At 55.6% G+C, this 27,980-nt stretch overlaps 1 protein-coding gene across 1 annotated transcript; it reads left to right on the top strand.

The window, feature by feature from the left end:
- The first annotated feature begins 907 nt into the window (after nucleotides 1–907).
- LOC104487575 (BTB/POZ domain-containing protein KCTD12) lies at nucleotides 908–27,980 on the top strand. Its single transcript, XM_086756536.1, has 4 exons — nucleotides 908–1,832; nucleotides 16,622–16,678; nucleotides 21,939–22,061; nucleotides 27,140–27,980. The coding sequence occupies exons 1-4, from the start codon at nucleotides 965–967 to the stop codon at nucleotides 27,631–27,633; spliced, it is 1,542 nt and encodes a 513-aa protein (XP_086612662.1). The 5' UTR covers nucleotides 908–964; the 3' UTR covers nucleotides 27,634–27,980.

Raw genomic sequence — 27,980 nt, forward strand, 5'->3', positions numbered from 1 at the left:
TTCCATCTCTGCCCTCAAGTTTCTCCAAAATTTGCATTAGGATCCTGCTGATCCTTCAGCGTCGTGTTTTGACTGCGGGACCAACTTTGGAGCGGGCAGAGCTCCAGGCGGTGCAGGGAAAACCCTCCCGGTCTCCCAAATCCCTGCACGGAGCAGGGCTTGGCTGGGGATCCATCTGCCGAGCTGGGTTTATGTAAGAGCTGATTTGCGGTGTCAAAAGATGCTGGAGAACCAGCTTGCCTGTGGAAAAAAATGTATAAAAACGTGGCATCTGGCCCCAGGCTGTGGCAGTAGCCTGGTATTTGTCTTGGTCCCAGACCCTTGGAGAGGTTCTGCCGTCTCTGCCCTGCTCTCAGCTTGGCTTCGCGTCCCTGTCGAGTACTTTCCAGGAGCAGGGATGGAGCAGGAGTGCCAAAAGGCACTGTCACTCTGTCCTTTGTAGTGATATCCAGTGCCGCTTTTCTGGCAGATGCGTGGATCCTCCTTGCGTGGGACCATAAACTCCCGTCCAGCTCGGCAGGAGACACCGTGCCGTAATGCGGTCCTGCCTTGGCACGCTCGCCAGCTCCTCCTGGCCGGCAGGATGTGGGGCCAGGCGGGTCGCTGGGCAGACCCGAGGTGTGACAGTCCTGGCTTTCCTGTTGTTAACAGCCGTACGGCATCACCACGCCTTCCTCAATAAGGGCGGAGGGCTGCAGGCGAAGATGGTGTGTTCAGACCACGGGCAATGCTCTTGCCTTCTTGTGGCGTGGAAGGGAAGGCAGCGCTGGCTGACGCTGCTTATTCCAAGGGGATGAGGGAAGAGAGCTGGAGAGCCAGGGGCCTGATCCTGCACTGCTTGCTGACCCAAAGCAAGTGCGGTCTGGCTTGGGGTCGGTGGGACGATGAGCTGCATTTGCTGCTGTGCTTAACGTTGGCGTGTTGCTGCTTCTCGTTGCAGGTGGGAAGGCAGCAGTAGCTCACTATGGCCCTGGCAGACAACACGGGCTCCACCAAACCCAGCGAGGACTTCCCTTTCCCCGAGATCATTGAACTCAATGTGGGTGGACAAGTCTACATCACCCGCCACCCCACCCTGGTCAGCGTGCCTGGCTCGCTTCTCTGGGAGATGTTCACCCAGAAGAACGTCCGCTCCCTGGCCCGCGACAGCAAGGGACGGTTCTTTGTGGATCGGGACGGCTTCCTCTTCCGCTACATCTTGGATTACATGAGGGACCAGCAGCTGGTGCTGCCCGACCACTTCCCGGAGAGGAGCCGCCTGCAGCGAGAGGCCGAGTACTTCATGCTGCCAGAGCTTGTGAAGATGCTGGCCCCCAAGCTCAGCAAGCAGAACTCGCTGGGAGATGACCCATGCCAAAGCGACCCGGAGGAGCTCTCCCCCAACGCAGACACCACACGCAACCTGACCTCTGCCAGCGCCGTGCTCCCCAGCGCCGTGGCTGGTGGTCCTGGGGGTGCAGGTGCTGCCGGCACCGATGTCCGCAGGGCAGGTTTCATCACCATCGGCTACAGGGGCTCCTACACCCTGGGCAGGGACAGCCAGACGGACGCCAAGTTCCGCAGGGTGGCACGGATCATGGTCTGCGGCAAGACGTCGCTGGCCAAGGAGGTCTTTGGGGATACCTTGAACGAGAGCAGGGACCCGGACAGGCCCCCGGAGAGGTACACCTCCAGGTACTACCTCAAATTCACCTTCCTGGAGCAAGCCTTTGACAAACTGGCCGATGCTGGCTTCCACATGGTGGCTTGCAACTCCACAGGCACCTGTGCCTTCGCCCACGACCAGACAGACGACAGGATCTGGACCTCTTACACCGAATATGTTTTCTATCGTGAGTGACACCAAAACAAACCAACCCCACAAACCGAGCACCAACTCTCCCTTTCCTCTCCTGTGCTGGCTGTTGCCTAGAAGGTAGACGTCTGACCCCCGAAATCCCAGCGTCCCCCCTTGGCCTCCTTTTGGGTTTGTTCTTGGGTTTTTCCCCCCTCCCTCCTCCACGTTGAACCCGTTCAGCTCTTCCTCGTAGCAACTGCTGACCGCCAGCCTTCTTCCCTCTCTCCGATTTCTGCAGTAGCCGCCTGTAGCTCCCAACCCTCCCTGGACGTGTGGACTTGGACGCTGTCGCGTACGTGTTTTGGGTGGGAGGGGGGGGATTCCCGCAGCTGGATGAGCTTGTGTTGGACACTGAACTCTGCTCTCGCGCCCTGTGCAGCTCCCCGGGAATTCTGTTTGATCTGCCGGGGGTTGGAGTGAGAAACCCCTGGTTTAAGGACTTGGAGAAAGTTGGGAAGCAGAGAGGAGGGTGGGGGGTGGAAAGACGAAGCCTCGCAGCGCGGATATGTTGCCGTTAGCCCACGTAAGCAGCTTAGCGTTTAGACTGTCGGTGCTTGGGAAGGTTGGGTAGAGATGCACTTTGCGTTTGCAGCTCTGGTCTGAAGCATCACTGCGGCTCTGGGATGCCTTGGGGGGGTGGGTTTGGGGGTGGGAGGAGGGTGGATAGGCGGATGCTCTGCTCATGCATACGTGGAGGGAGGTGGGGGGGAGCGGGGAAGGCTTTACACGCTGTGGGGTGCGAAATGCTTATACAGCTCTTCAACTAGTTGGAGGTCTGTCAAAAAAGTGACCTCCATCTTTCCTTCGGAGTACGATAGCGGCGTGAGGGAGGGGGTTGGGTTACTCCGGCGAGCGGCGCTTGGGCTCAGCCGCAGCCACGGCTTCACAGGTTGAAGGGAATCTTTGCCAGACGTGAAAAGTCTCTGCCATTTTGGCAATCTCCTGCAAAGGTCTCCAAGGTCTGCATCTGGGGCTGGCTGCTGCCGCTTCACTGTGCCTGGGCGATGGGTAATAAAGGAACACAAAGGACTCGCCTCCGTCTTCGTGTGCTGGGGTGCGAAGGTGGCGCTGGTTGTGCGCTGCGCGCACCCAGAGGGGTTGTTCGAGCAGGACAACAGCTGGCACGTGGGCTGGGAGCGATGTGCTTTAGTGTATGGAGTCAAATGAGGAGGAGAGGGAAGGAGGACAGCCTTGCTGGAGCCCTCCTGCCCTGCTCTGACCCCCCTCCTCCTGTCTGAACCCTCGCTCCTGTCCCAGCTGGGCCAAATTGCAATGCAGTGCAGTCAGATCCAGGCTCGCCCGCCTGCCTGCAGAGCAGCCCTGGCTGGTGCCCTCATCCCCATCACTCGAGCAGGGCTGTGCAAGCTCTGGGGATCTGCAGACCTCGGTGCCAGCGCTTGCGGGAGCAGTCACAGGTGACCTCGCTGCCCCGATGTCCCCAGCTGCTGCCTGTTCCTTCTCTTGCTCTGCCGGGGCTCTGCTCCCTTGGCCCACCGCCCATCCCTGGTCCTGCGCCTGTGGCTGCTGCTCGGGCAGCCCCGGTGACGCTCTCGTTGCGGGGAGGATGGCCTCAGCAGCTGGATGTCGGCCAAAGTGACATTTCTGTTTGGGCTCATCTGGGAGGGAGGTTTGCAGCTGGTTTCCGAAGGGGGCGGGAGGGCTGCGGTCTTCTGGTACACAGGGCAAGCCGAAACGTTGCTGTGAGGCTGCCCCTCTCTCCTGAAGAAGGGGAAGGTGCAAATGGTATTTCTATAAGGGCCCGTTCCTCATTGCACCAGCCTCTTGAAGAGGAAATGACAACCAGCTTTGAAAAAAAAAGAAAAGAAAAAGGAACTTGAGCTCGGTGTGGGGAGAGAGGCTGAAAGGCAGAATTAAAATAAAGGGGGAGGGGACACACGGCCCATGTTGGGTTGTATTTTTTTAACCTAAAGATTTTTCTGATCATTATTAATTAGGACTGATTGGGGAAAGAAATTGCTGCCTTGTGAGAGATGCTGGTGCTTTGGTGTTTGCTTTTCCGCTCTGGAACTGAACCGATCTCGCAGGAGGAAGCGTTTTTCCTGAGGGAGGGACAGTTGTGTCAAAGGGAGGGTTTAGGTGGTTTTGGTCTGCCAGGTGATGAGATCTGGGCTGTTAAACCTGATACCCCGAGTGAAACGCCATCGCAGCAGGAGAGTTTACTCTCCAATCATCTTAGAGTCTGATGGTTTTCATGAAAACTGATACTCTGTGGAAAAAATACTTTTGTTGAGATCTATCTCAATGAAAATATGACAAATTTGGGGTGGCTTCCTTTCTTTGCATTTATCTAGTAATGGGGAGAGCGTCGTTTTGCTGCTGCCCATGGTGGGAGGAGAACCTGGTAATTTGATCCTTAGGAGAGACCGTTTGTGGAGAAATGGTGGCGTGGAAAAACATCTGTTCGAGGTCCTCATCCTCTGTAATCCTAATCCTTCTGCAATTGTGGCAGCTCACTCGAGCTGGGCAAAAAATGGCAGGGGATGGCTGAAGTGGGTTGGGAAGCTCTCTGTCTCCAGGGCTTCAAGGAGACAGTGCTTTCCTGATGCCACCTGTTTTGCTGGCTTTTCCTGGAAATGTGCCTGCGTTTCTGCACCTTTCCAGATCTCCAGCTGCTTGCTTGGACCACCGTTGCCTTGTCTCTGGGTTGGGCTTGTTCGAAACACCTATACCTCCTTAGCTGTCCTTGTGCTTGTTCTCCCCTCAGCATCTCCCCCCCATCCAGTGTGCGCATGGGGACTCAAGGGAAAAATCGGGTTTTGTTCAGGTTCCTTCCTTGCTGGCTGTTGGCACTGGAGATGGCTTTTCCCTTCCCAAGAAGGTGGCGTGACCCCTCTTCAGGAGCTGATTTCTGCTGGTGCACAAGTGGATTAAGTCGGTGCCCCCCCTCCGCCCCGGCTGGCGCTGAAGCGTAGCACCAGATCCTGTCAGAGGCACGGCCAGCGGCAGCCTGCTCCTCTCCGGGAGCTTTAAGCGAAGATCCTCCACTTGCACGGCAGCTCCAGGGCTTTGGAGAGGAGCCGGCTGCCCCAGCTCACCCGTGGGTGGCTTTGCTCTGGCGTAGGGGGGCTGGTGCCGCCGAGGAAGGGGACGTGGGCGGGCGGGCTGCAGCGCGCGCCCGCGGTGAGAAGGGGTGTGCGTGGGGGGGATTAGTCACGTCGTCTGCCAAAGGCCAGGGCCAGGAAGGATCCCTGCGATTAAAATAATCCGACCTGCACCGAGCGGTCGTCGGCTTTTCTGAAGGAAGTCCTGCTGTGAGTGAGAGGTGGGGTCTGCCTGAGCTGGAGCTCCATCCCCAGATGCCAGACCACCTACACCCTGGCCTTGAGGATGGCTTTTAGGATGGCATAAGAAGCCCCCAACCTCCCGAGGGGGTCTCCATGTGGCAGCAGCTCCCTCATGGAAAAGCGTGGACCACAGCAGGAGTGAGTGTCCTTTGGGAGGGTGCCTGGTCTCGCTGCAAAGCTCGGCAGCTGCTGAGCTCACCAGAAGCCAAGGAATATTTTCATAAAGGGGGTTTAAGCTTTCCAAGCTTATTTTCCCGCTGAGGGGTGATGTAACTCACCCTTTCATTTAGAGATCCCCAGAAACTATCCATCCCAAAATAATACCCCTCGTTCAGAGGAGGCAGAGCCTGAACTCGGCCTGGGTCTGTGTTCCCAGGCAAGCACCCTGCCCACAAATTGCTGGTTACTCGCTTGGCGCCTCGCTACGCAAGAACTGCAGGAACGGAGCTTTCCCCGTAAGGAAAAGCCAAATCCCATCTGTCTCCATCAGATGCTTCTGCCACCCCCAGAGAACATCTGAAAACACTTTATCTCCTAGGTCTGGCTTCAGCCCCTCTCTGAGGGGACAGAAACCACCCTTTGGTGGCAGAAAAGTCCTCCCTGCCCAGGAGCTGAGCTCTCCCCACCCTGTCAGCAGCCGGGAGGCAATAAAGATGGAGCAGATCGGAATTGGGGACTGGGAAGAGGACAAGCAGGGTCCTGTGGCATCCAGAAGGTTAGAGAGGCTAGAGGGGGGACACAGAAAACCCTGTCCCCAGCCTAGAAATCCCATCCTGCCATGGGACACGTGAGAAGCTCATGCTGCTCAGTGCACCGCAAAGGTCGAGACTGACTTGGTGGCGGCACTGAAATAGCGAAGGAGCGACTAAGAAGCACAGGAAGGGAAGAAGCAGCAGTAGCTGGCAGCTGTGACCAACCTCTTCTAATCTGAAAAATAAAAAACAGAAAACTACTTGTAATGGCGTGAGTATTCACTGCTGAGAAAAACTGCTGGAGAGATGGGGGCTCTCCAGTCCTTGGTGCAGCCTGGATGCTTTTCTGTAGGAAGGGGCTTAACAAAAAGCTTTGGGGCTCAGTTCAGCAGCTGGCCATGACGTGGAGGAGGTGAGACAACATGCAGAGCATCGCTCTGCTCCGGCCAGCCCTGGAGACACCTCCGGGCCTCCATCCCGAGGCCGTGGGAGAGGCAGGGGAGGAAACGCAGCTGAGCTGTCACCGGTTGCGTCTGCTGGAAGCCGTGAGAGCTAGGAGATGCTCCGGGTTGGGCCAGCCGTCCCGGCGGCTGGCGGGGAGCTGCAGGAGTGCTTTGCCAAGGGAAGCTTGATCGGCCTGTGCTGACAGCTTGTTCTGAGCGAAAGCAGGTTAGGCTTCGTGACGTGCAGGTGGGTTTCTTAAAAGGCTCTGGCAGTTAAAGTTTTTTGCTTGCTTCTAGGTGGCGGAGGGCTGGGAATTATCACCCCACCTCCTCTGGGAGAGCTGTACAGTATCTGACTGAAATATGCACTTGTAAATAGACTAATTTGTCTAAGTTGTATTTGAGTCCACGGCACAAGCCCTGCGTCCCAGATGTGTGCTCCCTCTCCCTCCTTACCCTTCTCCATCTCCACTTTGCCAGCAGCATCCTTAACGTGACCATGAAGGGCACGTGAGCCCCCACTGTCCCAGGGCAGCAGGGGACATCTGCCATCAGAAATAAATTTTCCTCCTGCTCGCAGACTGCTCTAGAGCACCGAACACTGAACTCATCCTCTTTCTCTGGACTGGAGGTCCTTGGCGTGGGCTCCGCAGCTCGCTGCTGGTCTCATGAAAATACATTTTGGGCCATAGCAGACCTCAAATCCCCTTTCCCCTGCCCAGAGCATGAGCTCAACCTTTAAGAAGCAAAACCACACAAGAAAACAGGCTTTCTGGGCTCCCTGCCCTCTGCACGCTCCCCAGGCAAGCAGCGCGCGGAGGCTGCGCGGGAGCTGGCGAGCCCTGGAGCGCAGCAGGGTCGGGTTCGTGTTTGATTTACAGGTCCCCTGTGGAGGCAGATTGAGCTGGAGGATGAAGGATGCTCAGATGCTTAAGGTTTGGAGCCTGGAGAGCCTTTACTGCGCCTTTGCCTTGGGCGGCAGCTGGCCCAGACCGGCTCTTCCTTCATCCCGGGATGGTTTGGCCAAGCTGTGCGGTCAAACAGCCCCCAAAATTGGAGAGGCAGTGGTACCTCTGACAGAAGAAGTCCTCAATGGAGAGGCAGCAGGATTACTGGGACAGAGGAGCGGTTTTCTAAAAACAAGAACTTTTTATTTATTTAAGGGAAGGGAACATAAAATCCAGGGTAAGGCTCAGTGGGAGGGCATGGGGTCCTTGCAAGCAACCTCAGGGATTTCTGTGCGTCCCGTCACCGCAGAGCCATCCCGAGAGTCAGCTCCGGGGCGTGCAGCCGCAGAGCCACCACGTAGCTGGGCCAGGAGGGCCACCGGAGCCTGGGAGTGGGGATCACCCTCCGGCTGGGGCTTTCGGAGGCTGTCAAACCTCAGCGCTGCGAGCAGAGCGGGACGTGAGGGAGGGCTGGGCAGGAACAGCCCGGGGAGCTCCCGTGGGAGGACGAGGGAGGATTGCCATATAAAGAAGCAATAAAACCAACGGCCCTGAGGCTTTGCTGTTCCCCCTCTGCGCTGCCCAGCGTCCTGGCTACAGCCCAGAGCAGGGTGCGGGGGGCTCAGCGAGGCTGGGCTACAGCGGGTGTCTGGACATCTCTACCATGCCGCTCTTCCCCCAGCACTCTAAAATTTCTCCATCCCTGCTCAAAACCAGGGCTGGGCACGTGACAAGGGGCAGTTTTGGGTGCTGCGGGGCTGGTTGTACCCTTTAGGGGCAGAAGGAACGTCCCCGTCCCCGGGGAGAGCGGCTTGCCAGCAGAAGGCCATCCTCCCCTGCCTGCGTCCCACAAACGGGCACCGCGGCAGGGGAGCCTGGCATCCGCAAAGACATCGTTGCTGCTGCTGCGCCCCAGCTCAGGACCCCTCTGCACCGGTATGAGTGCCTAATCCTGCCCCACTGACCCCAAAATGCCGTGATGGCTCTCACAGCCCAAAGAGGTCTAGCGAACCCAAAGCGGGGCTTCTGCCAGCTCTTCACCGATCCACGGGGCGCAGCTGGATACACCGGGCTCCGCTTCCCCCGTGGTTTGGGGACCCCGCTGGGGTGGCAACGGTTCCTTTCCAGTGCCGGGAGCAGCAGCGTAGTGAGTGCTGGGGTCTCATCCTGACTGGAACAGGGATGCTGCAGGGATGGGCACGAGCCCTGGCTCCGGCCCTGCCCTGCCCTGCTGCAGCCTCACCCAGCCTGCAGCAGGCCAATCCTTTTCGGTCCTTACGGGAAGGCTCTGCGGAGCCACGCTCTCCTGGGAGCGATGAAACGGATCTCCCAGCGCTTCCCTCCCCTCTGAGCCGTCACGAAACGCCTGGTCCGGCGCGACCCAGCACACAGCCTGCCCGCGTCTGCTCTCCACCTGCAGCTTGCCCTGTAAGCCCACCTGCTTTAAAACAGCCTCCAGTCCCCGCGGTATAAACCAGAAACCCACGGGGTTACGCTGTTTTGCCCCGGCTGGGGATCACTTCCTCAGACCTGAGGCTTTCAACCCAAAAAAAAAAAACCCTGAATAATGCTCTAATCCTTCCCCTCTGCAGCAGAGCAAGGGATTACAGCTCATTTAGCGGAGTCCCACTTGCCGTGCAATTACGCCTTGCGCGTATCTATTATTCCCGTTACGAGTTTTCAGGTTAATATATTATTTTAATCAACTCAGAGGATTAAATGCCGTGAAGGACCCAGGAGGACGGCCTTTTCCAGCCGCAGATGGAGGGATGCTGAGGACGGGCGCACGCGTGCAGCCGTGTCCCCTCGGGCTGGGCTGGCGTGAGGGAGGAGGATCGGGGTGACGGGGCAGGGCTTTCCGCCGCCTTGCTGGTAAAAGCAAGAGTTGGCCGGTAGAGTCTGTAGTTAACGGAGAGAAAAAAGTGAGAGGCGAGTAAACAGGAAACTGTTTCGCAACCCTCCCGTTTCCGAATCTTCCCCGCTGCTCGGCTCAGCTCCGCAGCCCCCAGCCACCGACGCTGCCTGTCCCACGTCTCCCCAGCGATGGGCTGTCTCTGCTGGCTCCCGGGCCACCCGTAACTTCTTTTTTTTGGTTTCTGTAAAACTTGCATTTTTTAAAAATTCACTTACAGCGCAGCTGGTTTTCCAGCTTCTCGTCTGTTTAAGTGGAAACGTCTCGTTTGACTTCAGTCGCTTTAATGGAGCGAGGCCAAACCTGAAGGAACTGAGGGTACAGCCAATGTTTCCCGATGGGCGTTCCCAAAATGTCATTGTTCTTTGCGTGCCTGGAGAGGATTTAACGCAAAACCCCAGGGGAACAAAACAAATCACCAACGAGACGCCCCACGCCGCAGCCTTTTCGCTGCCGCTTTGCTCCGGGGGAGCCGACGTCCCCAGGTCCCATCTTGGAAGGATTCCCAGGCTTCCAGAAGTCACGCTAGCGAAACAGGCCAGGAGAGCTCTTCTCGGCACGCCGGGAAGCTGAACCTGTACCGACGCGTCGGGGTTGTGAGAGGGACTTGTTGCCTCACGCCAGATGCCTCCCTCCTGCCCCCCTCCCCCCAATTTACCTGTGTTGCTGACCATCAAACCACGCTTCTGCAGACGCCGGGCAGCAAAGATGTTCCCTTGTGACGGGATGTGTTTGATTTGCCGGGAGCGGTGAGGGCCTGGCACCAGGGACCTGCACCGCGGGCGTTTCCCCTCCCTCGGCAGGAGCTGCGGGCGTCCGTCAGCGTCACGAAAACGAAGGACGAAGCGCCCTGCCTCCTGTCGAGCAGAGGAGCTGGGAAACCTTCCCTTGTTCTCAGGTTTGCTGGCAGACATCCCAGTGGTGCTGGTTCCTCCTGGGGGAGCGCGGTTTTTCGGCTGGGCATCCCCCCCGTCCCCGCACAGGGCCCTGCCGCTGACCTGCGCCTCCCTGGCTCTTTCTGGCCGTGCTGCCCACGGACGCTGAACGCCGCAGCAGCCTCAGAAGTTCCCAGAAGGCTCCCGTGGCGCCGGGGCACGCTCAGTCTTTAACCAGCATCCCCTGTCCCGTCTCACCAGTTAACCAGTCCGTGCTGGGGTCCAGCATCCCAGCCCCGGCCCTCTGTAACGCTGAGTCTGGCTGGAAAAAAGGCGAGAAGGGGGCTTGGAGAGCCTGCGGGAGACGCAGGGGCACTGGAAGCCTCCGGGAGCTAAAAAGCTTTGATCTGCTTGCCATCAGCTCTAGCTAGGATTGCCCTTTCCCTTTCCTTTCTTTCCCTTCTTTTTCCCTTCTTTCCCTTTCCCTTCTTTCCCTTCTTTCCCTTTCCATCTCCCCACTTTTTTACTCTAGAAACTCTGGGTTTCTTTGCATGGTCAGTCATTAAAAAATCCATTGAAATTTCCAGCAAAAGCAACGATTTCCCCCTAAGTGATCTGTTGGGGAAAAGGCAGAAGGGAGCAGTACGACGCGAGGAAAGGAGTATTTTTGGTACAAGTCACCGAGAAGGGGCTGCAGGGTTCCCAGCGGAGCGACGCGCACTGCTCCTCAGCCCACCTGGGGCAAGGGAGGCTTCCCCACGTGCTCACACCTGAAATTCCAGACATCCCCTGGCCGGCAGTGGTCACCGCGACCTTCCGCGCAGCTGGACGTCCCGCCGGCGGTATGATCGGCGGCTCTGCGTACTCCCAGTAATCAGCAAGATCTTGGATGGAAACCTCGGAGGGCAGCTGGAGCACGAGACGTCAGCACTCTGGGGATGGAGGGCAGGGGGAGGGCTGACGCTGCCCGGGACCGAGGTTTGGAGCACGGCGAGGCTGAGCTGTGGGAAGCCGAGCGAAGGATGACGCACAGCCTCAGGCAGGTGTTTTTTGCCGGGAATCAGCTCCCGGGGCTCCGCGGAGCTTCAGGAAACAGCCCAGCTCCATCACCATGCGGGTGCCCACCGTGATGGGGCCCGTCCTCCATGCAGCACCCAACAGCCAAAATCCGCAGCTTCCCACCGTATTTCCCCCGCCAGTAATTCCCAGCATCAATTACCAGCACAGACCCGGGGGATTTTTTTTTGAAGGGAAGGCAGAAGAGGGAATTCCATTCATTTGCAATGGTTTTTGCACTCCACGTCTGGAATCACTCAGCACCACCTTCAAAACAGCCCCTTTCCACTCCCCAGTGCCTAATTTTTCCGAAGCCGTCCCGGCGGCGAGGACGTGGCCTGGAGCCCAGCCCAGCCCTGCGCCTGCACAAACAGCACTGGGGGCCACATCCATTTGTCAGGAGGTTTGAAGGGGCTCGGCCGTTCCCTAAAATAACACCCCTCACGCTGTGTTTGAACCTTTCGGAAAAGGCGGCCCCAGCCCTTTCCAGGCAGCCGGGAAGAAATTGCAGGCTTGGGGCTTTCTTCTGCGGCTCGCGGGAGTTGGTTTTCTCCCGGGCCGCGTTTCCCAGGACGGCGCTTCCGGAGAAAGCCACTCGTCCGGGAGCTTTCAGCACGAGCTCGGCCCTCGGTGAGCTGGAGGCCCCAGGTCAGCGGGTGAGCCACCAGTGAGATGAGTTTGTGGGGCCCGTCCCGGCTGCGGAGGGCACGGGGACCTTGCGCATAGCTGGGTCTGAGCCTTGCTGGCTCAGGGGCAAGCCTTGAAAACACAGCAGGGGCGACGGAAAAACACGAAATAATCCAGAATAAATTATTTTAGCTTTAAGAGCGGACTTGCAGCTCTGATCTCTGGAGGCTGGGGCTAGGCTGGTAGGTCTGGCTCCGACGTAGCCCCGTGCAGCATCCAGGGCTGGATCCTCAACGGGCTCCGGTCGGCTAAGGCGAGCGCCACGGGGATTTGGGTACCAGCGTTCAGAGCTGGGCTGTAAACACAAATATCTGCAATTCCTGCGTCCTGATGGATTTCTTAAGTTCTTCTTGCTGTGAGGAGAGCAGGAGCACCCTGGGTTTCCTCCGTGCCCATCATGAGCCCCGGGACACCCATGGGAAGGTTGGTCCCCGTGGCCCCGTGGGGCTGGCCATACCCTGTGGGATGGGATGGGATGGGATGGGATGGGATGGGATGGGATGGGATGGGATGGGATGGGATGGGATGGGATGGGATGGGATGGGATGGATGGCTGCTCCAGACCTGCCCAAGGTGTTTCTCATCGCATGCCCCGCTGCCAGCCACCCTGAATTACACAGGAGGCGACGCGGGGGCCAAATTTACACGTTAAAGACAAAACCACGCAGCGAGGGGGCCGGCTCCCCAGGGCAACCCGGCAGAAGTCGCTGCCGCCCCCTCCCCGTCGCTGCCCCCGCGGCCTGGAGCCGTCCTGAGCCGCACGTACCAATTACAAACCCTTGGTTTGGAGCATGCAGATGCCCACAGGACTGTTTGGCAGAGATATTTTAGAACTTGCGGCCACGAGCTCAGAGCAGGACGTGCTGTCCAGTTTGGTCAGGTTTTACTGGTAAAAATAGAGCCCGTGGCTCTTTGCCCAGCCACCTCCAGCTCCGACGGATGCAGGAGACTGTCAGCATCCTCCTCCTCACCACGGTTGTCGGCCTCCCAAGCGTGCCAGCTGAAAAAATCACTGTTTTCAGTGCCACGGGTGGCATTTCAGCCCCAGCATCCCAGCATTGAGCCGAGAACCTCCTGAGCTCGGGAACGCACGCAGCAAATAGCTGGGTAAAAACCCAAACTGGTAACACCAGCCCATGAGCCCGACAGCGTGACCCCGGCTCTCCAGTCTTATTTTTAACAAATAATCCTTGCCTGCTCACTTTTCACCACTTCTTGCTGCTTTTCTGAGGTTTCCTGCCCAAAATAGTCCCTGCCGCAGCGAACTGGGCCGGGCGGGCGGCAAGGCGTTCCCGCAGCGGGACAGGAACCGCCCGCTGGTCTCCTCCTAAGCGACATTTAGCAGCGGCACACTGAAAAACCTTGTTTAGATGAGTTCAGCGGAAAGGAAATGCGCAGCCAGGTCTTGGATTGCTCTCGGAGTTGAGAAAGACGTTGGTGAGCTGGAGGAAGTCCAGAGGAGAAGCACGAATGACGAGAGGAGGTTCGGTAACCGTAGCTTATTAGGAAATGTCAAAGGAGCGGGGTTTGTTTAGTCTGGGAAGGAGAAGAAGTGAAAATAGTCCGTCATCGGGCAAAGTTTAATTATAAAGTGGATGGTGACCAATTGCAGTGCAAGTCACTGGAGAAAGGATGACAACGGAAATGTTTAATTCACAGCAGGTCTGGGTTGAGCGTCACAAAAAGCTTTCTCGCGCGGCGCCAGCGAGGCAGGTGTCCGGCAGGACTGGCATCTCCTTCCCGGGAGATTTCAGGTCAGACAAACATCCACCGGAGATGATCCCCCAGGATCCTCCGCCTGCGAGCTGGGAACGGGAGGATGACTGCCTCCATCCGCTCCCATTGCCTGGGCAGGCCCCTGCAATTATCGAGGACAAAACGAGGGGCCAGATCTTGGTGTCCCAACAGAAGAAGCATCACCGATATTTTAACGAGGGGTGCCACTGAACCCAGCCATAGCCTGGAATGAATATCCGGCCACGTTCAAGTCCTGGCAGATGAGAAGGTCCCGCCGTTTCAACGCAAACGCTTTCTCACCAGACCCGGCGCTGACGGGTGGGCGCAGGGATGCTCTGTGCCTGCATCCCCCACCCCGCTGGCTTGGACCGCCCGGGCGCGGCCGCTCCCTCGTTTCCCTCTCAGCCTTATCTCTCACCTCGCTGGTTCACCTCACCTCCTCTGCCGCTGCCTACCCACACGTCCCCACTGCTGCCGCCGCCTCCGCGCTCTCCTCGCCGGCCCACGCCTCCGCCCGCAGCCGCAGCGGAGCTGCTGTCTCTTTTGGCCTTGGAGGAAACGAGCCGGAGGTGGGGCGGATGCGCGGCACCTAAATTTAAACATCTTGCCGGGTAACAGAGCAGTGAAGGAGGGGTCCGGCTTCCCAGCCAGGCAAAAACACCGCTGCTTTCCCCCCGCCTAGACCCGCATTTCTACGGAGAAGCTGTGGCCCACCGTCGGACCACCAAAACCAGACCGTCTGAGGACACCCCTCTACGGCCAGCAGCATCTTTTTGCCCTTCACCTGCCACGAGAAGACTGAAACCAGCCTGGATGTGAATTTTAACAGGGAAGAGCCAGCGCCGGGCTTGCATCCCTCCCTCGTCTTTCCTCACGGCCATCCCGTGTCCGGCTTCTCCCTGCGTGCGGGGCAGCGCCTGCCCTCACCCACCTGTGCGGCTGGCAAGGAGATGTAACCCAGCAAAGCTGTGCTTTATGCCTCATGCCATTTTACATCTGATCTGAAACAAAATCCAGGGCTTTTGTTGCTTTTTTTTTTTCTTCGGAAGACTAGGATCAAATAAATAAAAAAAAAAATAAAGCTATTATTTAAATAATCGGTGGATGGGAGCTCAGTGACACCGATTTAAAGGGATTTAGCTCCAACCTTAAAGCCTGGTGGGCTGCAATTTTCTGATTAATTCTTCCACAAATGACAGGGGTAAAAAACCACCGCGGCCTCGCCCCTGCTCTGCTGAAGACGCGTCACAGACAGCGAGGCTCTGAGGGCGGCAAGGGCAGGAGAGGCTGGACCGCCGGGTTCATCTCTCGCGGTGATGCCGGCGCCGGAGCTTTTCCGCCCGTCGCCTGCGCCACGCGGCTCCTGCTGCCCATCTCCCTCGGGAAGAGGGAGAACCCGGCGCTGGGCGCATTCTGTAATCAAATCAGAGCCAAATCATGCTCAAGGAAAACTGGAAAGCTTTCTAATAATGAATAAACCAAGGGGGATTAAGTGCCCGGGCCCATCTAGAAATGATACATGGGCGGACTGGGAACGCGAACTATTACATTAGGGAGCGGGATCAGGAGGAGAGGATTTACCGGGCGGGAGCGGGCAGAGCGCACGCCGGGCCCCGCATCCTGCCTTCAACAGCGCCCGGCAGAGAGATTTCGGACCGGGGTGGACAAAAGCCCGGGTCTGGTTTGCATTGACCAGATTTCTCCTTAACCTCAGGTTGTGGGCGATGCCCAGTACCCATCACGGTTTCTCTTACCAAGTTCGCTCTTGCCCAAACCAATTCTGGAAGCAGCCTTCCCTGAAGAGAGCGTTCCACAAAAGCCATGTGCTTTTACGACGACGGCAATGCCCTCCTCGGTTTTCTCCTCGTTGGCCACGACTATGCTCGTCTCAGCCCCCTCATTGTAAAGCTCCCGTTGTGCCTTTCGCAGCTTTACCGGGCGGCTCGGGACAGACGTTAGTCCTGCCTGCCCCGAGGAGAAGTGGCCAGGACCAAACTCAGAGCGCTGCTCTACTCCCTGAAGGTATTTTTGGTATTTTTTTTTATTTTCTGTGATTCCGTAGCCCCCTGCCCCCCGTGCCGCTGCCACCCGTTGAGCCAGCATTTCTCCATCGTTCCACCGGCGTCGTGCCTTTATTTTTCGCTCTCTCCTGAGGCTGATTTCAAACCCACCCGGGTGTACTGGAAGTTCCAGTGGCGTTTCCTGACGCACAGTGCTTTTCGCCGCCCGCCGTGTCATTTCTCCCTTCCCGAGGTCCCCTTCCAGCTGATATTTTTTTCCATTCCCTGCCAATTTCTTTCCACTTGACCGTTCGCCCTTTTCCCCTTGCGCCATTAATAAAAGACTTGCATCCCAAGCCGGACTCTCGGGGATGCCCTGTTGTTGTATTATTTATACGTTGAGAATGAAGTCTCGATTCCATTTCTCCTTTCCTCTCTCTTAATAAGCTTTTCATACGCCGTGGACGTTGGACAGCCCCCCTTGGGCTATTGGGTTTCCTTAAAAGCCTCTTTGATGGCTTTATCAACCAGCACTCAGGAACATGTATTAACTGCTCTCCATTATCCACTGTTTTGTTGACTTAACACAAGACGAACGGATTTTTTTTTTTCCCTGTGTATTAGAAGCGCGCGGGCGGTTTTTAATTCTGCCTTTAATTATTATTTCAATTTGCTTGCTCTGTGCAGAAGCAGTTACAATTCCTAAATGGATCTTTGCAGACGTGCTCAGGTGAACTGTTTATTTGCTGAAAAAGGCAGGTCTGGGTTTAATTAAGCCTAGTTGCAAATTCATCCAAATGACAGGAAATAGTGCTGAGAACCCCTTTTTTGGCATGTGAAAAATGTGTTGCCTTCTGCAGGCATGAAACGCTCCGGAGGGGTGCAGCAGGGTACCTACCAGGGACATTTCGGGAGAAGGCCGTGCATCATGAGCTATGAAACTTGGTGGGTTCACAGTGCACATCCAAGGGAAATTCCCTGGAAATAATTTTTCATGGGACAAGACCACAGCACTCTTTTTTGTTTCCTTGTACCCCTCCCAAATGAGCGTGTTTGTGTGAAGAGAGGTCACCAGAAAGCCGTCACGGTGGAGCAGAGAGGCAGACCCACATCTTCTCCTCTATTTCCAGGTCCTGCTGTGCGAGGCCACCTCTCCAGGCAGCTCTCCAGGCACTGCAGCCTTCCAGGTAAAAGCACCACAAGGGATTGTCCCAGGGGAAGCCCGGGAGTGGGTGAGGGTGCTGGTGAAATTGGGGGTTCAGGTCTGTCTGGGCAAGGAGGTGTCTAGAGGACTGGAGATTCAGTAGTGGCTTCGTCCTACTCGTGATTCCCCAGTGGCCCAGAGCTGGGTCTCACTGGCCATGAGATCCTCCTTGGTGGCTTCGGTCCCTTCGCTCCACTTGTAGGACATCTACTAAACAGTTGTGCTTGTGGGACAAACTGGGTTGGGGACCAGAAGTGGAGCTGAGCCAACGCATTTCTATGGGGACTTCGAAGTCTTCCCAAATTCTGGGTTTTAGTTTTGAAAAGGGGATCAGAGCTGGCTCAGCTGAAGAGGACGCACGAAGGACAGCCAGCCACCTCTCCTACAAGCCTTTAACGTTTGAGCGGGGACCTTTAATATGACATTCCAGTCAGCGTCTGCACGGGTGGAGATGCTGGCCAACGGGACAGTTTGGACGACGCTGTGTCTCACTGGAAAGCGCAGCCTCCCTCTTGCACCGCTCAGCGTGTGCTTGGCTCCCGGCGCCGTGCAGGGAGGTTCTATTCTGCACGTTCCTCAGCTTTTGGGAAAGGTCCATGGTCCAGCACCACAAATAGTCATTGCCCAAAGGACTTCATGCTCCAAAAAGGAAACGGAAAGGGGAAAACTGCAGCTGTAACATGGAAAGGAGGCTTCCCAGGGCGGGATTAGACTCTGGCAGATTTTCCAACGCACGATATCTTGGCCTCAAACCCTCTTTGAGTAGGAAAAGGCACAAAGACTGGGAGAAAGGTGAGGTGGGAGGAAGGCCTTTAAAGGTCCCATCCAACCCAAACTATTCTGTGATTCTCTGACTGTAGGCTTTGTCTCTGTTTTGGGGTGAGTACCCCAAAGTACTCACAGCCCTGGGTCAAACTGGACAGAGGTTCTGCAAGATAGGGCCAGAATTGCTGGAAGAAGGAGAGAGAGGAGAGGCCATCTCCGTCTTTCTTCTCACCCAGAAGCTACGACTCCGCTTGGATGAAGGAAATGCCTGTCCACGCTACACGTACGGGCATCCCCTGCTCCCTACGGACCGGCAGCCTTCCTGCTTTGGGGGATTTAAGCCTTTGCTTTTCTTAACCAAATGCAACTCTTCCCTTTGGTGTCCAGCAAAAAAAAATTTGGTTTGGCATGAACAAAGGACTCCAGTTTGCTCTTTCCCCCAATGTATTAAGAGTTGCAATGATTCCCACCTTCCCGGTTTCCCTCCCTGCCGCTGACACTCCCGGCTCGGCCAGCAAACGGAGCGATCTCCCAGCCCTGCCTGGGATCTCCCCGCGAGGCCGTTAGCTCCTGGAATTTCTGCTTGGCAAAAGTATTTGGATAGGAAGCGAGCGCAGCTACATCTGCATGGAAACTGCTGATGGGGCTGCTTTCTGAAAGCGGCTCCTGGAAAATTCAGAGAAAAGCAGATTCCCATGTAAAGAAAGACAGCTGGAGCAATTTTTGTGCAGCAGACTCTGCCAAGGAGCGATCACTGGGAACAGCATGTCCATGTGTACAGTCCTCCTGGAAACTGTGACCTGGGGAACATCTTCCCCTCCTTTCCTCACTGACTCCCATCCCTGCTGCGATGCTCTTGAAGGAACCTTCCACTTCGCTCACTGGGGCCGGGGACACAGCTGGGATAGGTTACCAATTAGCCAACAGCTGGGATGGGCTACCAAATTGGCCCAAGGGCCGGTCCATCCCATGTGACATCCTGCTCGGGGTATAAAGTGGCGACGGTGGAGAGGGGCAGGTTTAGCTTCTCCAGAGGGAGTTGAGCACCAGGATCTGTGGTGAGTTATTGTGCTGTAGTTTACATGCTTAAGTATTGTCTGATTTTTTTTTTTTGTTTGTTTTCCATTTCTGTTTTCTTTTCCTTTGTTGTTCTCTTAAGCTGTTTTTCTCTCAACCCATGAGTTTTGCCTTCTGCTCTTTCCCGATTCTCCTCCCTGTCCTACTCCAAGGGATGGAGAGTGAGTGAGCGACTGTGTGGTATTTTAGCTGCTGAGTGGGGCTAAACCATGGCAATTTGCCGGAATTTTTTGCATTCTTCTGGAAAGAGATTGCTAGGTGACCACCAAAAATCTGTCTTTCTTTAATAACTGGCTCAGTGTGATTCAGCCCTGCCATCTGGGCAAGCCAGAATCTGGATTTCCTCAAGCCCTGCTCTGGCTGACTCCAACAGAGAGTCCATTCCCTGGCTTTCCCACCATCCCCTCTCCCGTCCTCTCCAGCTTTGCCTGGTACCAAGGAAGGATTTAACCCAGGACTAAGGCCAAGAGCACCATCCACTTGCAATGGCATGAGTTGAGGCAGCAGATGAATTACGATGACTTTAACTACCACTTTGTGGTTTCAAGACCATCACTTCCAATCAGCTCACAAACCAGCTGTGATACACAGCCTGCCTACACGCTGCACGTCAGGCACTGATGAAAGAAGCTGAGCTAATGGTGTTGAAGTCATTGCTGCGAACACATGCAATCCCTCGTACGCCTGCAGCACTTGGCAGCGCAGAAAGTCCAAGACACTGTGTTGTATGCCGTCATCATGACTTTGGGTTTGATTTTTTTTTCTATCATGAGATCTGAGTTCAGTCCTGACTCTGCTTCTGCATCCCTATGTGGCCATGGGCATTTGGTTCTCCCCCTCACTGGTGGGTGAAATCCTGGACGCTGCAAATTGGGCAGCTCTCTTGGGAGTAATTCCTGATCCAGGGAAACGCGGTGGGGAATTTCACCCTGATGAGCTGATCCCATCGGCGCTCTCGGTAGTTCTTGCCGGGCAGTCGTGGCAGGTCCAGGTGTGTGCGGCGTACGGAGCGACCACAGAAACAGGAGAAATCCTGCAAGTCAGGAGGAGCACGCAGAGAGCAGAGGAATCCCCTGAAGGACACAGAGGCTGATTCCGGGGACATGGGGAGGAGGGTTTGCCCGTTGTCCTCCCCACTGACTCCTTGCAAAAAAAAAAAAAAAACCCAACCCTGTTTGTGAAGATGTGGAGTTTGCTAACTCACCTTTGGCTCCAGGCTATTAAGCAAAGCTATTTATACAATGTCCTTCAACATCCATTGACCTGAGTCATTCACAAACTTAATTTGACCAAAAGAGAGAATGGGAGAGTGAAATGTGAAGTAGAACTGGAAAGAAAAACTGAGATGAAGAGGCCTCTATTGCCATAGATTTATCCTTAACTACATCCTGAAGTTGGTCTGTTTTGCGCAAATTTAGAAGGAAACCACACATTGAAGCAGTTATATCATGTCAGAATGCCGTTTGAAATTTTTTTGTAAGATGCAGCACTAGAAAAGACAGTTTAAAAGCTGAAGAAGTGGTGCTGGCACGGATTTTGATTTCAGCATCTTCCTTTGCAGAGAAGGGTGAAGCTCCTTGCGTGTGTTCCTGCCTGGTCCAAATCCAGGCTTCCAATCCAAAATAAGCAGAAATGGAAACCCCAGCCACTGCCCAGCTGCAATTTTAAACAGAATGGGAATTCATGCAGCATTCTGGCAGAGGATGCGGAGCAGAGCATCTCCTCAGTGCCCCTGCTCCTGGGCTGCACCCGCTCCTCTTACAGAGCCGGAGGGCTGGACCCAAAATCCCAGAGAACCAAGGAGGGGTGCTGGAAGATGAGCAAACTGCTGGAAAGATCCCCTGAGGGTTGTAAAGCCTCTGCAGGGGGAAAACACTGGCCTCAGTGGTTGGCACGCAGCCGTTGCTCCTCCTCCTTCCAATCCTATTAGTATTAGAGAGGGATGGAGCTATAAGAGGAAAAGCCTGTCTCTTACAGCAGCGCTGACAGCTTGCCTTTTAAATCTTTAATGAGCCCAGCCGCTGGCATCTGCCACCTGCCAACGTGTGGGAGCAGAAACCCAGCGGCCTGGCCCTTGCTGAAGGTCTGCTGGGTGCTGGACGGAGGTTTGGAAGGAACCTGGGGAACCTCGCCCATCAAAACGCAACGATGGAGCCTCAGCGCTGCGGGTCTTACTCCACCAAGAACTCTTCCCTCCTCCACTTGTGTGCCAAGACCTCAATTCAATACCATGTCCCCTTGTCCCCCATCGGGGTGACGGCTGCTCTTCCCCTGCCCTGCGACTGGGGGCATCTGTCACCGCCGGCGAGAGGGGGCAGCAGCTGCAGGGTGCCCGAGTTCTGCCCCGTTCACCCCACCCAGCTCCCAGAAAGGTTTGCAAGGGCCCCACGGCATTGAATTTGGCTCAGACATCCTCCTCCAGATCTCTGGGTGCAAAAAAAGGCTGCTCTGGGACATTAATCAGAAACCTTTAGAGGTGCACTGACAGATGGTGACCACAAAGACTTTGCCAGAGTCTCTGGGTGAAGATCATTGCTATGGGAAGTAGAAGGCTGTGTTTACAGTCAGGAATTGACTCTTGGAAGCCACAATTATTGGTGGTGGCGACAGGTATGGAGCACGCTGGGATCCTGCTGCCCTCTCCTGGATGCAGCATCTTGTTCTGACCCAAGAGCGCTGGACCGTGGAGGTTGAGCACAGCCAGATTATCTCCAAGGTGGGTCCCTGACGCCCTGCCCTCTGGCAACCACAAGCCATGATGACGGCGATTCTTAGCTTGTGGATTTGGGAGAGCAGAGATGATACCGGTCCTGAAGACGAGCAGCAGCTTCCAGTGTGCGAGAATGGAGTTTGGAAGAGCATCCATGGGGACCAGCGGGCACGGTGGCTGTGTCTGCAGGACCTGGCTGGGTCATGGCTGTGTTGTGGCCAGTGCTGGATAGGAAAGAAAAAGATGGAAGAGCTGGAGCACTGATCTTAGTGTGGGAACCACCCTTTGGCATTTCCTTGCTTTCTGCAAATTCGGTGTAAATGAAGCAACACCTTGAAAGCCAGTGACATAAATATTTAGGAAAGAGGCAGAAGAGCTTCAAAGAAAGAGGAAGAATGGCAGAACACAGCGGGAGGCTGTAGGAGGTGGTGACAGGCCCTTCCCAAAGCTGAAATATCACCCTAAGATGACGGGGTCTGGGAGGCACGGGGGAGGGAGGACCATGGCAGATGCTGTCCAGACCACTCCCCACCCTGGGGATCCAGCGTGGTGCTCTGGGAGATGCTTCAGGCTCTGGGGACAACCAGATGTGGAGTGTGGCCACCGCACACCACCCTGGCCCCTCCTCACGCTCCCTGCACATCACTTGCCTTCTCAGTGTTTGATTATTCTTTTTTTTTTTTTTTTTTAGGTAGCTCCTGGCTTAGCCGGCCTCTTCCCCAGCCTTTGGAAACGGAGCAGAGCCCAAAAAAGCACATGTCATCTTCTGAGCCCATTCTGGATCTCCAGACAGATGTGGCAGAAGAGCTTCCAGGTGAGAGACGTGCCCGTTTGCCATCCCGGGTGGCCGCAGCCGCACCGTGCAGTGCCGTGCACTGGTGGTTTTGTTGGACCCGCACCCAGCACGTGGCACCACGCTGCCTGGTACCATGATCCTGCGAGCTAAACGTCCTTAAAAAGGGGTGAAGTTGCGATATTCGTACCCGTGGGAGGTGAAAAGGGCGATGTTTGTGAGCCCACCTCCATCATTTTTACACTTCCCAAGCTGTTCTGAGTGTCCTTAGCACAGAGGAGTGGAGGAACAGGCGAGGAGCGAGGGTACGGCCGGGCATCGAGCATCCCTGGCACGCAGGGTACCAACGCCAGCGGACGCCTTCCCTGCAGTCAGCCCTCGGAAGAAACCTGAAATCCCTCACCCCTGAACCCACCTTTCCCCTCCTGACAGCAAAGGACAACCTGAATGACAGAAAAGTCAGAAAAATCTGGATTTTGGTTTTGTTTTTTTTAAGGCTGCGAGGTTGAGTCTTTCAAGAGGTGCACCTTGCTGTTTAGGGTTTTTTTTCTGGTTCTTGCTGAGAATTTGCAACAGCAGGAAGGGATTATAAAAACAGCAGCAAGCGAGAGGCGAGCTAGGTTTTCTGCCACCCGTCCAACGAGCTTTGGGCTGGAGCCACTCTCTGCACCTGCATGTCACAGATAACCAGCCCGGCCCGTGCTTTCTGCTGAGCGTGGTGCCTTCTGCCAGGGGAGCCAGGGCTCCCTGGAGAGCAGCTCAGCGCCGGCGGGCATCGCCAGCACCGCGTGGCCGGGCCTGGGAGCAAACTGCGTCGGCACGGCCGCTCGTGAAGCTCCCCATGCTGCCTGCCAGCTGGATTAATCTGTTAAACAGATTTACTTTTTTTTTTGAATATGCAAAACAAAAGCAGCACCTGTGCTGATAAATATATATATATATGATTCTATCCTATGATCTGTTGCTGCGCAGGGCATAGAAAGGACCTGGGGTTTTAGCAGGGGGGTTTAAAAGCAGCGGCTGTTTGTCCCGCTCCCGGCACCCCTGGGTCCTGCCGGAGTTGCCATAGCAGTTAATCCACTCCCGATGGTCGCCAGCGCTGCAGGTTTAGCAACGGCCGTCGCCGGCACAGCCGGTGTAACTGAGGCTCTCGGGGCGGCGGAGGCCGCTGCTGCGGGCGCGTAGGGCCAAAAATGTCGATTTATGCCAAGTCTTGTCCTTCTGTGCTAAAACAAGGGAGATGAGAGCCAACCGGGAGACCTGACATGGGTTTTTGGGTGCGGATACACCCTGTGCGTCCCGGCGAATGTCCATCCTGGCCGCCATGCTCTTCCAGCTCCTGTTTCAAAACTTTTACCCATCTTTGTGCCACAACGCCCAAAGTTTAACAGGCTGGAAAGGGGTTTAATAAGCTTGTAAAGGAAGTGAGGCGTGCCTGCTTGACCCCAAGCCGTGTGGTGTGGCTGTTTTTTCATTTACAAACCGGACGGGAAAGGGCAGTTGAAATAAATCCGTGGACTAGAAGCAGTCTGAGATGCATGAAACTCTTTTCCTACCCATGGCGGGGGTTTCCCTTTGATGCCCAACTCTCTGCTCGTTTGGGACAAGAAAAAAGAAGAATCTCCTTTTGTGTTTTGGGGAAATCTGGGTCTCTGCAGCAAATTATGGGAAAGGAAGAGCGATCTTTGAGGCCAAGACAGTCTGAGCTGAAGTTCCCCCGTTTGGCTGGGGCAGCACCCCAGGAACGAACCGCTCCTCCCCTCGGGACCTCACACCAACCCCGGTGCGGACACGGAGACGCGAACCCAACGGTGCGAACCTGGGCTCCTGGCACGCGGCGAGTCTGTCTCCCCGTCAAGCACTCTGGAAAAATAAAAAGCTCTCCAGAAAAGCAGCAAGGGGCTGGGACAGCGCGTGCTTCCCCCTGCAAAGCGCCGGCTCGTGGCGTGCGGGAGCCCGTTAATTGCGCTCGGCAGGACTCCTATCAGCACCGTGCGGCCGCGGCGGAAGCGTCACTTCTGCGCTTTAATTGATGCTCTGCAGCAGACAGAAGCCTCACACGGGAGGCAAAGTCGAAGGAAATTAGAAAACGATGAGAAAATCAGTTTACATAACAGCTCCCTTTTCCCAGTTCAGCAGCGGCGAGGTGTCCTCAGAGTTGTCAGGTGTCCCAGGACCATCTCAGGAGTGATGCCCCCACAGTGCCAGGCACAGGCTGGCCCCACAGAGGCTCTCGGATGAGACGCACAAATGTGAGGAAGCTTAGCCTGAGGAAAAATGAAGTTATTTATCCGAAGTTGCAGATAAGATCGATGGCAAGGAGATACCCTGGAAGATCTAGCCTGCCTCAGAGCTCAGTGTCAGGTTCAGTCCAGGTCAGACTCTAGCCAAAGTGATCCCCACACCCTTGAAATCACCAGCACATGGAAAAAACATGTGCTCATCCTGATGGCTCACCGCAGACTTTTAGCTGGCGTCAGAAAAACTCTGTCCTCACAGACAGGGTTAAGCACAGATCCTTAGACCTAAGTATCTTGTGCCAGTCCTAGACTGGTGGCCACTGTGGAAGGGTGGCCAAGACGAACATCCACTCCTTGATGTCTGTCTGATGCTGGATCCAGCAAATTCCAGCGTGGAGCTGACTTTCCTTGGAAAACTTCTGCAAAATGCGCATTGCTTTTGGCTCTGCTCTGGTCCTTCGCTGTTCGGAAACACGCGTGCCAGTGCAGGTGAGCTCCTGGGTTGTGATGCTTGGCTGGGATGCTTGGCCAGGAGGAAGCGCGCATTTCAGCGCCGTATGGGGAGAAAATAAAACCCTGCTGAGGTCTGCATTTCTCAATGAGTGCAAGATCACTTCTACAGCTGTTAGCGTGAGAACTGGCCGGAACAGGCTGTGAGACAATATGCCCTTGGTGAGCGAGATGGAACAAAGGTAAGTGGGTTGTAATGGGCAATTAATGAGTATTTCCAAAGACATGTCATTAAGAGTCACTAGCTCCTGTGTGCAAAGTCCCTCGGCTACCTAGAGATGGCCTAAAGCACAGCATCATGCCCAGATTAGAATTACGCTGCTGGTACCTGCGCATCTGGCCCAAGCTGTGCGCTGGCACAGGGGGCTGTGCACTGGAGAGGCCCAGGGACGACCTGAAGATCCCCTTCTTGGGGGTTTCACAGCAAAGAAACAGTGCCTCAGCGCTCCTGTGCTCTGGCAAGGGATTTTTTGGTGCGGATCCACACCATTGCGCTGCTCGCCCCAAGCTCGGCGGCCCGCGACGCGTCTTGGGCAGACCCAGGTACGATGGGAAGGTAGCACAAGCAGGGGACCTGGGGACTCGGTGACCTTATCAAGTGGCTTCACTTCTGTCTCAAATGGAAATTATGCGATGTAAAATGTGTTGAAAGCTTCAGGGGAAAAAAAAAAAATGCTACACCAAGCTAGCTACCGTCGTTGGATGCTGGAGAAGAACTGAAGAGATTTGGATTCAGCCTCCAGCTAAGCCGTGGGCTGCTTGTACGTATTTGGGGGCATCAGCTTACGTTCCCTGTGCTCAGCTCCCCCCCTCACACACCGCTGCGAGGCTCGCGGATGAAGTGATTAAACCCTTTTAAGAACTTGGAGACTTTATTCCGTCACTCAAAGAATTTGGGGCAAAGATACATCCTTGTAACTTCCTGGAGAGATGTGCTGAAGAAAATCCAGCCTTCAAGGTTTCGGCTCACTGATGGGTGACATTTCTGCTTTCCACCTCTCGTAGATTCCGTGCTGGAGCTGTTCAAGTAAATGTCAAAATTAAAAAAAAAAAAAGAGGAAGGAGCGGGGGGAGTCAAGCTCTGTCCTCACAAAGAGTTTTCAAGGGAAAAGACAATCCACCTTGACATTTCCTACTTCCATGGGGGGCCAAAGTGTAGGATAAGGGATTTAAAATAGAAATACTTTATACCCTGCTTTATGTCTCTGCTAGTGGATGTACTTTTAAAAAAAAAAATACCATCAGGTCAGGAATTTAGATGTTTTAGAGAAAAAAAGTCTCTTTTTCAGAGCTCCTCGGTTTTGAGAAACAGGGCCGTGGCTTTCCATGGGGGTGCGGTGGGGCCACCCTCAGCTGCTCCCCCATGGAGATTCCCGCATGGAGCCCCGCTCCTGGGGCCACCACTGAGGGTGTCCATCCACTCTGATAGCAAAAAAGGGATAAGGGAAGGGGAAGAACAAACCAAGAGAGAAAAGGGACTGGGAAAACTCCCTGGGGAGAAGCAAGGGGGCTGTCCCCAGGGTGGCCTCTCCCAGGCTTTTCCTGCAGTAGATCCATGCTTTTGATCGGGACTCAAAGTCCCTTTCGATTGCTCGCGTGTGTGAATAGCAAAGGTTTGAGCACGTCTTGGTCAGGGCAGGTGTTGCCGCACGGATTGCGGTTCAGCTTTGGGCAGGCGATGCTTACGGCTGCCCTAACCGTCAGCCGCTAACGGTGTCTGCCGAGCCCTTGTGTGAAGTGTCACGCAGAAAACCACAGCGTGAGGAGGGGAAAAGGCCAGGATAATTCACGCCCCGACGGCAGTCGCTTCCTGGAAAACCCCAGGTCGCAGCGTTTTCTCCGTCCGCTTTTCCCGTGACAGCCGGAGCATCTGCCGTGCAGGGACGGTGCAAAGAGGGAGGGCTGGGAACGGAACGGCAGAGGAGTGAAAACCCCGGGAGTGGCAAGCGAGGGGCACCGCTCGGGTTAAAACTCCACAGCAGCGGGGGTCTTTAAAGAGCCTCGAGAGGAAGCAGTGAAAACCACTGCCGGGTTAACGCCGCTGCTCAGAAAAACAAATCTTGTTATTGTGAGGGGAAGAAAGTCCCCGCGTGTCTGATCCGGCCAGAAAAAAACAGCCATGCAAATGAAAACAATGGCAAGAAACGCCCCCCCCCGTCCCAAAGCCTTCAAAGAGCAGGAAGGCCCGTGTTTTGGCCAAAGGTATTAAGAAAAACAGGAACTTTAAGGGGAAAAAAGAAAAAATAAAACAAACAAAAAAAAAAAAAACCCAAACCAACCAAACAAAAAACTTTCAAAGCAAATATCTGATGAAAATAAAACACGCAGCTCTCTGCTTTCCTTCCCCAGCCCGTGGCGACCCAGACCAGCCGACGGAAAGCCACAAGACGAGGCAGGAGCCATCCAGCCCCGGCGGTGGGGACAACTTTGCCACCTCCGGCACGAGCAGCCGCACCAGGCCCAGCCCGGCTCCAGACGCAGATGAGACCCTCCCGAGCGGAGACCCCCCGTCGGAGGCGAAGGATCCCAGCCCCACTGACTCCTTGCCGTGGCCAGAAGCCCCCGAGGAGTGTCCAACCCGCCCCAACACCCTGGACTTCTCCAAGTCCCTGAAGAAGCCAGAGGAGGTGAAGCAGATGAGGCAGAGGCAAAGCAGCAACCACGCGTCGGTGAAGGAGAACGGGGTAGAAGTCAGCCCCGCGACGGTGAGCGAGGAGAGGCGGGCGCTGGAGTCCGAGCTGGGGAAGTGCATCGAGGACTTCCGTAAGATCAAGATCCCCGTCGCCTTTCCCAACAAGACGCGGCAGTGGCAGAGCGAGCTGTTGAAGAAGTACCAACTGTGAGAGGACGCTTCCTCCCGCGCCCCGGGAGAGGATGTCCCCTGGTACGTTGAGTGTCTCCACCGATGTCCCCTGGGTAGCAGGTGGCAGAGGCTGTCCATGCTCCCAAAATGAGGAAGGTTGGTTGCTCGTTAAGCGCATCCAGCAGTCGAGAGGGTTACAAGCCTGTACCCATGCCAGAGTGCTCCTCACCATGGCCATCGCAAGGGATGCGTGGTGTCCCAAGTGGCACAAGCATAGGTGGAGGGGCGTAGAAAAAGGAAGAAGGTCCAGGGTTGAATGTTCAGGGCCAGAGCTACCATGCAGCAACAGTTCCTGCATTTATGAGAATGAATTTTCCTGGCATTTCA

This window comes from Chlamydotis macqueenii, chromosome 11 (assembly GCF_036417535.1).
Source record: "Chlamydotis macqueenii isolate bChlMac1 chromosome 11, bChlMac1.mat, whole genome shotgun sequence".
Classification (NCBI taxonomy): domain Eukaryota; kingdom Metazoa; phylum Chordata; class Aves; order Otidiformes; family Otididae; genus Chlamydotis; species Chlamydotis macqueenii.

What these genes read in the sequence shown, in the direction of transcription:
- LOC104487575 (XM_086756536.1), top strand. Translation starts at nt 965, where the DNA reads ATGGCCCTGGCAGACAACACGGGCTCCACCAAACCCAGCGAGGACTTC. An exon ending in CAGGCACTGCAGCCTTCCAG is followed by an intron (nt 16,679 to 21,938) that starts GTAAAAGCACCA and finishes TTTTTTTTTTAG; the next exon opens with GTAGCTCCTGGCTTAGCCGG. An exon ending in TGTGGCAGAAGAGCTTCCAG is followed by an intron (nt 22,062 to 27,139) that starts GTGAGAGACGTG and finishes TTCCTTCCCCAG; the next exon opens with CCCGTGGCGACCCAGACCAG.